Raw genomic sequence first — 12,997 nt, forward strand, 5'->3', positions numbered from 1 at the left:
TGATATCCAAATAACCTCTCAGCAAACGTTCGATTAAATCGTTCACCAATTGCCTGATCAACATGAATTGCGGTATGTCCTCGTCTAATTTCGACATTATGTATTTTCATCAACGACAATACTGCACCCTGAAATTCTTTGCCAGGATCAACCTCTAACAGCTATGGCCACGACATATCACCTTGTGGTGTAGAACCTCGCCGATAAATTTGTTCAAACGCAGAAGCAGCTTCAGTTGCTGTTTTAGCTGATAACGGTTATACCTACTGACAACGTCAACGACAGTCAACGCGTATTTGTATGTTAACTGACGTCTTCCATTTCTGATGGTATCGTGTGGTAAAAATAATATATCCGCCTGATGAACTTCATTTGGAACGCTGACATCAAAATGTGCATACTCGATTCGTTTAGGCGGTGGTAGCTAAATTTGCTATATTGCCTGTCGTACTAACCACGCTGCGGCGGCAGAACGTGTAACATCTGCTGCGTCAGCGAATTTACTAATCGCTGCTCTACCCTTCCGATATCCGCTTGGGCTATAATAAGTTGAGTCCATTATTTTAATAATCGTTGAATAATTACCGGCTCGGGAAATTCCATTTCAGGAAACTCCATTTCCTAATAATAATTTACCTTTCATCGCAGATCTTACCAACCAATTAGCCAATGATTCTCTGAAAGATTTATTTTTTTATAGAGTTTAACGCATGAATCAACCTCACATCTGCAATATGTCTTTGATGAAGATCTTTACTTTTATAAGCTACATCATGAGCGTGGCACGCTTTATCAATAGCGTTTATTGGATACTCACCAGGCTTTGGTTGGTCTTGGCTATCGAGTTTGATATCAAGTCGGGTACTAGGACCACAATAAGTATATCCTGGAAGATGTTTTTCTCCTGGGTATATAGCCCATGGAGTTCCTGGTAATTTTCCCAACGACGTAGCGATATCACCACCTGTCTTCTTGGAAATAAATTTATATTTTTTTGTACCACATCGTTCACACTTGCCTATAACCACACGCCTTTTATTTTTTGTTGTTATAGTTGTTAGTCCACTCGTGGGGGTCAATGTTTTGCATCGAACGCAATATAGATCCATATTATTTGTTATATTTCTACATCATGAATGTCATTGATTTCCCAGCGACAAAAATAGCAAGAGCCAGTCAAACATCATCCAGCGCTACCAAATTCTATACGAATGATAATAACTGGGCCGTCCGGGTCTGGTAAAACACAACTGCTACTTAATTTGATAATGAGATGGATCAAATGGGATAAATTGTATTTGACAGCACCATCAGTTGACGACCAGCGATGCTACGAAGTGCTTAAAGATTTTTTAATGAAAATTTACAATTGTTAAATGAAGATGGCGATGATATTATTGATTTTGTAACTGATATCGTTGAAGCACCGTCTGTAGATTATCTTGATGGATTTATTAACAATTTAGTTGTATACGATGATGTGATGCTGAATAAACAGTCAAATCCAGCTCGAATATTTTCAAGAGGCAGGCATAAAAAAACAGACCTGATTTCTGTTACTCAGCGGTATACACAAATACCAAAAGTGACCAGAAACAACTGTAATATTTTAGTTGTATTTAACAGAGTTGACACACATACGTTACGAAATATTCACCAGAGTTGGTGAAACGGTGATATGGATGTATTTAAATTTAACAACTTTTCGCGAGCACAGTCAAGCCCACAAGGATTTATAACAATAAATTTACACGACCCCCGATCACGATATCGTATAGGGCTTGGTACATTTTTTGGATGAGACTGAACATTATTATAGAAGCAGAGGGGGTGTGAGTACAATAAGGTATCACGGTGGGTAAACGCGCGCGCATACTTTTTAAAAAACACTAACGATAAAAAAGTGACAAAAAAAGTTAACCTGGTAGAGAGTGACTCTCGGTTAGTTAGAGGTTTTGGTTTCACGTTGTTGACCCTTTTTTCTTTCGTTTTTATAGAAGGCCTTAGTTTTCATAAATGATGATTCTAGCTAAAACTACGTTCACCCCCTCTGCTGCTATAGTTCATAATAAAATCAGCTTTTTAAATATATGAAAAATAATGAACGGGAAAGATCCAACAGGGAATATGGAAGAGTTACGTACCTTTCTTATAGTCGAAAAGTTGTTACTACATTTAGAATACGGTGCTGATTGGTATCTATAAATAGAATCAGGCGCACAATGGAGACCCAAAAGGATAATATAAAATAAAATTTATCCCGACTTTCTGTTATAGACCCTTGCTAATGCTTCAAGAAGTTTACTTATTTGTACAAATTATATATTCATTATTAATATTATTGTATTTAGACTAAAAGTTTATAAGAAAATGGATAACAATACATTATACAGTAGGAATTTGATAGATTTATCCTTTCGATTTCTCTTTGCTTACTGGTACAAATACACAGCACGGAATGATTGGCGGCCATATTAAGGTCAACTGGTTAACAAGTCGAATGCTAGAGAGCCAATATAATTGAGATATACATGTCACACAGTAAACAGAAATTTTAGAACTCTGGTGAAACAAAGAAGAATCAGGATTCAATGACAGAATATAAATTGGTTGTGGTAGGAGGTAAGTTTACTGTTGTGAACGTCCCAGTTGCGAGGATCTGTGCAAAATTTGTTGGAGTGAATCCCGTGTGGTGTGACAGCTAATACCCCAACCCCCTGACATCATTACTATGTAAGACTGGAATGTGTGTTCAAATCGCATATAGGCCAACTGTTGCTCACTGGTAATGAAGCTGTTGTGTGTTCTCGCTTCAGTGGTCTTTATCAAATGTTCAAATTGTTTAGGCCTTTAGTGTACAACATAATTTTTGGGATGTCGATGCTATACAATATTTCAAGACAATTTTAAAACGATAATGTATAATTTATTACGAATTCCTTAAATTTTTACCGTCCGTACTTGCTTATATGTCGAGTTCAGCTGCAAACAACTGTCAACCTGTCGCATAATGAGGCAGCAGATCGTGGTTCTACTGATTACTCAAGACCAGATTTATCCAACTTGCCCGTGGGCCAAATTTGCCCCCACGGTTATCTTTTTGTGAGTCATGCTCATAAGGAATGTCACTAATATGTGTGCGTGATTTAGATTTGAAAAGCAGCTTTAAAAACTTTTAAGTCATATTGCTATGATTTCTGCAGTATGGCAGTATATAGGGATGTCCCACACTGAAGCATTATGCCAAAGACGTGTAGCTTCAAATCCCACCCAGTCACATTATCCTAACACCTGGCTGACCAGTCCTAACACTAACCTTTTAATGTTGAGTCAGCTGCTTGTACCATTTTGATCAGTCTTTGGTATGACTCATCCGGGGTTTGAACCAGTGCCCTTCTGCATCCGATGTGGACATTTACCACTTTTTTAACAGCGGTCCACAAATATAAACTAGTACAATTACTATATATGTACATTGTATTATTTATTTGGTATGTTGGTTCTGTAATGTATTAGTGCTTTAAAGTATTGATATAGTCCTTGATTTAATTTTTATTGCATTATTTTCATTTGTAAAATGTAATACTGATTCTTTATGCACCTCTTTGTTTTTATGTTTGTTCAAAAAAGCACTTGTTGAAACTTTGTTAGCCCTTATTGTTGATCTGATGCTGATATTGTTGCAAAGTCTCATAACAGTACTCAATGTAAAGTCTTTCAAAATCTGATCTTAAGCAAAGCAATGTTATATTTTGTAACTTTCCTAGACAAAATATAAGAATCACATTACTGTGACTGCCAGTTCTAAAAATGTTATGCAAGATGCACATATGTTAATTACTGTAGTTCATGTATTTTGTCATACCCTTTAATTTTTTTGTAAAAAATCCATTAAATTAATGGGCACTAAATTTCTACTAAGAAGATTTACATTTGCAAAAAAAGATCGAAAATAGCGTATTGGCATTTTATTTTTACAAAATTCGATAATTGTTGGAGAGAAAATAATGATTGATGCATAAGCATGGGCGCCTGCAGCATAGGTTAAGGGGGTGACATGCCCCCCCCCCAATCATACTGCAAATATATTTATATACATAATTTTGAACAAGTTCAGTCATGCAAATGAAGCTGAAAATGTTGTGTGTGCGTGTATGTGTGATTGTTTATTTTAAACATAGCTTTAAAAAAATTTCAGTCATATCACTATGATGTCTGCACTGTGGCAGTTTATAGTGATGTCTAGCACTGGGACATCATGCCACAGATATGTAGCATGATGTTCCACCCTGTCAGATTATCACCAGGCTGACCAGTCCTGACACTAACCTCTTAATGCTAAGCTCCAGGCAAGGTAGTTGTTTGTACCATTTTTGTAAGTCTTTGATATGACTCGGCCGGGGATCGAACCTAAGACCTCCCGCATCCGAGGTGGATGCTCTAACCACTAGGCCACCGGAGCAGTCCCTGAAAATATGTCACAAGATTTTGTTCAAAATGCTTAGTAAATATTAGCTTTAGTTTCAGACTGTTCACTATACTAACTCTCCTGGCTGTGACTGACTGCGCCCCCCCCCCCCCCCCCCCCCCCCGCAAAAAATCCTGCCATTACAATATCTACTGGTGTTTATTAACAAATGGACAAAGGACTTAAAAGACCATACCTTTAAATATTATCATTTATTAGTTCTCCTTGTTAAGTCCATCACTGTAACACGTGCATTTTGAAATGAATTCGGAAGACCTTTGATGTTTTCAGTACATGGTAAAAGGAAGACCACTTATTGTTTCATTATAGTTGTACAAACATAAAATATAAAAACCTAGTCACTTTCTATTGCAAATATGAAAATCACGGACTCCTAAATTTATTCATATATATACTTACTCTATCTTTTAAGTGCTTGTTATGTTTTGACTTGGATATAATTAACATTTTATTGAAAATCTATTCTATAATATACACCATTGTTATCTTTATTGGCGAGTTCGAATAACAAGTAATGCATATGATTGCTTGTCCTTATAACATCTGCTGTATGGACAATGGCTTCTATACCACACTGACAGATTTTCATTTCCTTAAAGAGAGCCTCGTTTCCCTACTGGCAGCCTCCCTGATTTGACCTCTTTTGCTTCTTGCACTCAGTCTTGTTTCAAAAGGATTAACCAAAGCAGTAAGCATGTTTAATTAACGTGTAAATAACACTGCATAGCCATGTGGTTGTTGTGACAATGTACATCGTAATTAAAACAAGAATGAATTGTTCATTTAGCAGTGTTTATTGATAATGGAATCTAGTAGGGCTGTAATACATGAGGATTATCACAGTCATCAAGTAAGTCATTTTTCTCTATGCAAAAGCTACAAATAAATACAGTCATGTACATTGACAAAATTATGTTCCATCTCTCTTGCACACACACACACACACTCGCACGCATTAACTAAAACTTGTATTTCAAGTTCTTTATTTTTTATTGCAATTTGATAATGAGATTATTGTTGCTGTAAAAATACAAGTTGCACATAATTTCTTGACAATGTGGACTCGTATATTTCTGTACAATTTACCAATAAATAATACCCATAACTAATATATGTTCAAACCATCCTAATTATTTTGCCAACATTACACAACATAACAGCTACATATGCTCTAAATGCTGACAAGTTTGCACACAGAGACATAATCCTCTCTCATTCACTAATAACAACAAAAATCTTTACTTTTATTTTTATTGTAATTAGATTCTTGCATTGAGAGCAGAATGAGACAAAAAATATACGTTTACTTTGTGCGTTTGTACCATTACGTTGTCGAGTAGTGCATGATCCATAGAACTTCTTTATGTATGATCCCTTTCTTTTACGTTCACGGTCAGTACCACCAAATGATAATTATTTTTTTACATAATTTTCTATACACTGAAATTAATGATTATTTTTTCATGTACGAGAAATAACATGAAATATGGTAGAAGTAATCAAATTATACACAATCCCTTAATTAGAAATGCAGCATTTCAGTTTAATTAGGTGCATTGGAGAGCTATCCTCTTAAAACAACAATACACAAGAATCACTAAACAGTACTCGAGTTTTAATAGTGTGGTTTAGTCCATCTCACATGGTTTGCACACAGATTGGTCAGAAACATACATTTTGATTGTACAGCAATGGGACCAAATGTCAGTATTAAGGCTTCTTTCAGGCATGTGTTATATATATATTATTTAATTTAATTGTCTGTAAGTTTTACAATCTTTTTATTTTAATTTCGTTGTATGCCAAAGTAATGTAATTTTGTTTACTAGGAATTTGATGTACTGGACTATGTGCCATTAGACTTGTAGATACCTTCTGAACCATTTTAGAATGTGATCACTGGACCCTCATCCGGGAATCTGTTTTGTGTCAGAAGTTACTGTATAACCTTTGTTTGTTGAGAAATTAGGCAGTTGGGCTTTTACACTGGAAAGTGTGTGTTTGTGACCATTTGGAGTTATATTTTAATTTTTATTCAGATTATTTGGATTCTAAAAGATAATTCTTTTCCTGGAAATATTTGAGCGCTCATACAGACTTTCTTGGACAAAGACATTTATTTAAATTTTATTCAGAAATTCAAACACTGGAATGCTATTGTCTGTGAAATGACAAAGAACTGAGATGCTATAGCACCATAAAGGCTACAGTATACGTCATCTACTTCCAATTTGGATTTTTCGTTGGGACTCGAACTTCAGTTCATTTGAACATTTCATTATTAAATCTCATAAAAATTTAATTCATGGATTGTTGTTAGATTTGATTCGTAAAACAGTAAGTTCTTATTTTTTCAGTTTTTAGTGTTTTTCCAGGGAAATAAATTTTTCAAAGCTTACTGTTTTCACTCTTTCTTTTGTTAATGTTTATTAGAGCCTAAACATGTAACACATGTCATTAAGATAAATTGGTATATAATATTAGTTATGTTTACTTCATTAGTTATTTATGCACAGTACATAACAAGGACAGAGACATCTGGTCCGAAAAGCTTATATGGCATCTGGTTTTGATGCGAGTCATAAAGACTGTCTCAAGAGTTCTGAAAAAATACTGGTGTTTCCTCACTGAATTCTTTCATTTTAATGGTGATCACTTATTTGTATTTGAAGATAAATAATTTTTGTCAAGTCTGTTTGCTACCCGTTTAAAGAATTCTCTATTTTGTGACATATGCAACTTCCTGGTTCACATAACAGTCATGTAACATCCTTATGGACATCTTTAGCAAGCATCCTGATCTACAAGATGCATTCAAGAATAGGACAAAGAGGAGTCAAAGAAAGTACCAGACATGCTGGGAAAATTAGCTCAAATGCTGAAGTATGACATACAAGAGGCTGTGATGTTGGGCATCTTATGCACTGGGTATTCAGAAAAATGCAGAAGTGAATGGTGTAATTCTTTTGTTTGCCTTGTTCTGAAATACAATTGTATTAGAAAATTAACTGGGTTTAGTTTGATTTTAATGGTATCAGAGAAATTTAGGCAGTTTGAGTAAAAGTTTATTTTGATAGTTCTTTGGGTTGGTGAATTTTTTTTCCAGCCTTGGATCTGTTAGATGGTATTACATAAGTGAAAGTCCTGTTCAACAGCAAGTGTTCATTTGTTCATGAGCCTTTTTATAGTGCTAGATTTAGTTATTTCAGGTGCTATGGTATTTATATAAGTTTTAGAAGAGAAGATATATTTGCATATAAATTTTCTAAATTTTTTTCCTTTTACTCTCAGCAATCGCCAAACATGCACTCGACTACAGAATAGGAGATAAATCAGTTATCAAATGTTTCCTAATGAAAATGTGTAAAATTCAGCAATTTTTTATTGTGGTTTTAAGAAAATAATTTTCATTTGCCACATTGGGAAAATGGTTGCATAGCATTAATTTTTAGTTGTCCCAGATTTTTCTGCCTTTGTATAGCCTCCCAGTGAGTTTGGCTGATCATTTTACTGTACCTGAAATATATGTAGGCATACATTCATATGCTGATAAAATGGAAATTTATTTTCATTGCTTAAAACAATACAGAGCTTTGAATAAGCAACATTTGTGTAGCTTATGTAATTGACGCATAAAGAATAATTCATAATATACAAAACGTTCTAATTGAGACATTTAATTGAATGTCTGAAGTATATATTGTACTTATGAAATAGAATAGTCACTTACGCTAAATCAGAAATCAAATGCAACATTCACAGTCATATTATGTGATGAAAAACAAGTTCCAATTGGCCAGAACACGCTTGAAAAAAAAAAAAAAAACATTCATGTGCATCTGGTAGCCTTTGTCACCAAGCCATTTCTTGCTTTTTCAGATAAATATTGCTTGTTTTGGTGATCAGGATTCAGTCAGATACAAAACACCCTTTTGAAATTTTTAAAAAAAGCAGTTACATCCAAACTGTAGAGTAAGTTACTAGTCAAATGTAGCTCAGAAATTGTCCTGAAAATATTAATATTTTATGCTTTCTTAACTTGTGTAATATTACTTGATATTTTCTTTTTTTACAGCGGGTGGTGTAGGTAAAAGTGCTTTAACCATCCAGCTTATCCAAAACCAGTGAGTATCACGTCATAATTCATCTGTTGTCATCCTCACTTTAGTCATTCACGTTGAGGAGCAGTTGAATCCAGTCTGTAGATTGTGGGTCTGCCAGTAGATCTAGTTATACCAGATATCTTGTGTGTCGTGATGCTCCAGATAGGATCAGTCGCTCTTTTTTTACCACCTTCAGGTTCACTGGGCTCATATAAATATCTTACAGTGTTATTGCCCAGCACCGGTTGTGTTGAAAAATCACTTTGTTGTACGGGTATATTCTTTTTGGCAATTGCGTTAATAGGTTTCATGTTGGTTGTTCGAGTAATTTCATTATTTAATGCAGTTATCATGCTTGGTAATCTTGCAACCCATTCGCGAGATCTCTTGTCCTCAATAAATTCCTTCACATATTGATATCCAAATAACCGCTCAGCAAGTGTTCGATTAAATTGTTCAACAATTGCCTGATCACGTTGAATCTCAGTATGCCCTCGTCTGATGTTGACATTATGTTGCTTCATCAGTGATGATACTGCACCCTGAAATTCTTTGCCAGGATCGACTTGTAACAGCTGTGGCCATTGTAGAGGTCCTCGTTGATAAATTGTTTAAACGCATCGGCTACTTCAGTTGCTGTCTTTGTTGACAACGGTTCTGCTTCTTTATATCTACTTCCAACGTCAACTACAGTTAGCACATACTTGTATGTTATTTGACGTCTTCGGATTTTAATGGTATCATGTGGTAGAAATAATATATCAGCTTGATGAACTTCATTAGGAACACTGACATTGAAATGTGCAAAGCGAATTTGCTTACGCAGTGGTAGGTAAATTTGTCATATTGCCTGCTTGGATAACCACTTTTTAGCAGTAACACGCGTAACTTTTGCTGCTTCAGCGAGTTTACTAATCGCTGCGGTACCCTTCCAGTATCCTCTTGGGGAATAATAAATCGATTCCATTTATAAATTACCAGCACCTAGCGCTAATTTACCTTTCATTGTGGATTTTATTAACCAACTAGCTAACCTTTCCTTGAAAGATTTATCAGTGATGGAATTTAGTACATGAATTAATTTCACATCTGCGAGATGTCGCTGCTGAAGATACTTACTTTTATAAGCTACATCATGAGCATGACATGCTTTATCAATAGCGTTTATTGGTTCCTCGCCTGGTTTTGGTTGGTCTTGGTTGTCAAGTCTGATATCAAGTCGGGTCCCAGGGCCACAGTAATTATATCCTGGAAGATGTTTTTCTCCTGGATATTTAGCCCACGGAGTTCCAGGTAACTTTGTTAATTTTGCTGCAATATCACCTCCTCGTTTTTTTTAAAACCCAACTGCACTGAATTGTCAGCTGGAATAAATTTAAATTTCTTTGTACCACATCGTTCACACTTACCCGTAACTGCTGATCTGTTATTTTTTGTTGTAATGGTTGTTAGATCACCTGTTGGGGTACACACCTTGCATTTCACACAATATAAATCAATATTCTTTTTATATGTATCATAAATGTAATTGATTTTTCTGCAACACAAAAACAACCAGTCAAGCATTATGCTGCGCTACCAAATTCTGTCCGTACGATCATCATTAGACCATCTGGAAGTGGTAAAACACAACTGCTACTTAATTTGATAATGAGATGGCTTAGGTGGGATAAGCTGTATTTGGTGGCACCGTCTGTAGATGACCAGCGGTGCTATGATGTACTAAAGGATTTTAAAGAAAATGCAAAATCGTTAAATGAAAACGGTGATGATGTTATCGAGTTTATCACTGATATCAGTGAAGCACAGAGTGTTGATGATATTGATGGGTTTATTAACAATTTAGTCATGTACGATGATGTCATGCTGGACAAACAGTCCAATCCTGCTAGGATATTTACCAGGGGCAGACACAAAAACACAGATGTAATTTATGCAACCCAGCAGTATACACAGATACCAAAAGTGATCAGGGATAATTGTAATATTCTTGCTGTGTTTAATGGAGTTGATACTCACACATTACGAAATATTCATCAGACCTGGTGCAGCGGTGAAATGGATATGAATAAGTTTAGAAATTTATTTAGTCATGCTCAGTCAACCCCACACGGATTTATAACAATAAATTTACATGATCCTCGAGCACGATATCGAGTCGGTCTTGATACAGTTTTTGGATAATAGCAGCAGAGAGGGTGCGGCTCCAAATTGTCACTGACACAATCACATATTTTCCTTTGGTGTATCACTGGTAATCGCGATAACCAGTAAGTGGGGTTGGAGACTAATAAAGTTCTCTGAACAACATCGTCTCGTGTCGGATGCTTAAAAAATATCGCGATTGTTGGTGTTTTCCAGGAAGGCATATTTTGTGAAAATACGGGTGAACCAATTAGAGCTTGTCCGCCCTCTCTGCTGCTACAGGACTAGTAAAGATTTGGCAGGACTAGTAAATTTCTCAATATAGTAGCCTTTGTGGCTACAAAGACATTTGTGTTAAATTCGAGACCTGTATATATGTACGTGTGTGTATATATATATATATATATATATATATATATATATATATATATATATATATACACACACACACACACACACACACACACACACACATATACAGTGGTCACCTTCTTATGGCTAAAATCCCTTGGCACCAACAAGTTTGTGTTTAAAAGTACAGTAGTCCCCCTCTTATAAGGCCACCACTATTGCAGCAATAAAGTGGCCTTATAATGAGGGTGGCCTTTCTAGAGAGGAGATGACAATGCGAATAGTAAATACATATGAAGAAAGTCACAAGTACATTTAATTCTAAAACATTTAATATTTTCATTAAAAAATCACATGCATGTTGTGAAATAAATGTAAAACAAACTGTTAATTCATTTTCAAAAGAATGTTATTAATAATCATTGATATAGTTTTAAAACTGTCTTTATAATTATGTTACGGATCACATCGTCTGTCACTTTGTTGGTAACAGTCTGAAAAACAAACCAGTCTCATCACAATTAAAAATATCCTTGCTGTCATATCCCCTGCATATATCATTTAGTCTTTTGTTCCAATCTTCAACAATTTCATTATTAACATCAGCTGATTCTCCACTAAGGACAGAACACTTAATATTGTATCGAACTTGAAATCTGTGCAACTATCCGTTACTTGCGGTAAAGTCGTAATATCCCAATTCAACTGACAAAATTGTTGCTTTTTCTTGTCATTCAAATCAGGATACAAACATCTCCTGGCTGAAACAATCTTCCTTTCTCCGTCCATTTCACCTTCCCACTTCTGCAGAATTGTTTCCTTATCTTTCACGATATTGTTTATCTGAGTCTTTCTGACATTAGTTTTTGACAAGGATCCTTGACCCCCCCCCCCCCCCCCCACCTCTCGGTCAGTTTAATTACTTTCACTTTCTCTTCTAAACTGAAAAATTTTCTTTTCCTCGATGACATGTTGATCTCTTTGCAGTAAGTTATTCATGTTGCCAACTGCAGATACTGATAAAACAATTTTTTATGCATCTAAACAAATTGCCATGTGTTTTTAAAGGAAGTGATCTTGTCACGTGATTCATTAGTCGCAGTCTGGTACCCTATTGTTTTTATACATTTCTTTGCAGTAAGTGAGAGAAGCCAAAACGGCTTCGATATGTACCATTAAAATCACGCAGATTTGACCTCTCGGCCGTTAAGATTTGTAATTTTGACAATTATTGTCAGTAGTAATAGCCACTAATTATCAAAGTGAACAAGCTCAACGTCTTACTAAGGGAAGCCATAAAGGCTATCAAACCATTTTCCTGCTGACTTGTGTATTGTACATCAATGCTGCCACATCTCAGCTGTTACTACTGTTAAATAATTGTAATCTTAACAATTATCAGAGTGACTAAACCAGACATCTTATGATAACACAGCAGTAAGGCTAATTGGATTACATGTACTTACCCTTTTGTATGGATTAAAATTTGAGTCTTTCTCGGCTTTATGGAATAAATGTGGCTTCTTGTGAGGCATAAATGATATAATATTAGCCTTAGTGGTACATGTATTTTAGTCAACACTTATTTCAGTATGGAAAACCTGACATCGGGAAACAGAAATTGGATTACTTAACACATGTTATGAATAAAATACTGGTTCTCCATACATATAAAAATAAAATGTGGCCGCTTGTGAGGGGTAAATTTTATATTATTGCACTAATATGCTGGCCACTGGTCGTGTTAGCCAGGTGGCCTTTCATGAGGGGTACTTTTGAACACAAACTTGTCAGTGCCAACAGATTCTGGCCATAAGGAGTGGGTGGCCGCTGGTCAGGGGGGCTGTTCAAGAGGGGAACTACTATACCCCTCAAGAACACCACCCCTCTAACATGACCATCGGCCAGC

The 12,997-nt window shown here is 35.6% G+C and overlaps 1 protein-coding gene across 1 annotated transcript in view; it reads left to right on the forward strand.

The window, feature by feature from the left end:
• The first annotated feature begins 2,445 nt into the window (after positions 1-2,445).
• LOC149787618 (GTPase KRas) overlaps positions 2,446-12,997 on the forward strand; it is a 75,692-nt gene continuing 65,140 nt past the window's right edge. The window contains exons 1-2 of the mRNA XM_089973796.1: positions 2,446-2,622; positions 8,565-8,613. Coding sequence (XP_089829922.1) covers positions 2,592-2,622; positions 8,565-8,613 — 80 coding nt within the window. The 5' untranslated portion in view covers positions 2,446-2,591. The remainder of the gene's footprint in view (positions 2,623-8,564; positions 8,614-12,997) is intronic.

The sequence above is a fragment of the Sinohyriopsis cumingii genome, chromosome 11 (assembly GCF_028554795.1).
Source record: "Sinohyriopsis cumingii isolate HCF-2022 chromosome 11, ASM2855479v2, whole genome shotgun sequence".
Taxonomy (NCBI): Eukaryota; Metazoa; Mollusca; class Bivalvia; order Unionida; family Unionidae; genus Sinohyriopsis; species Sinohyriopsis cumingii.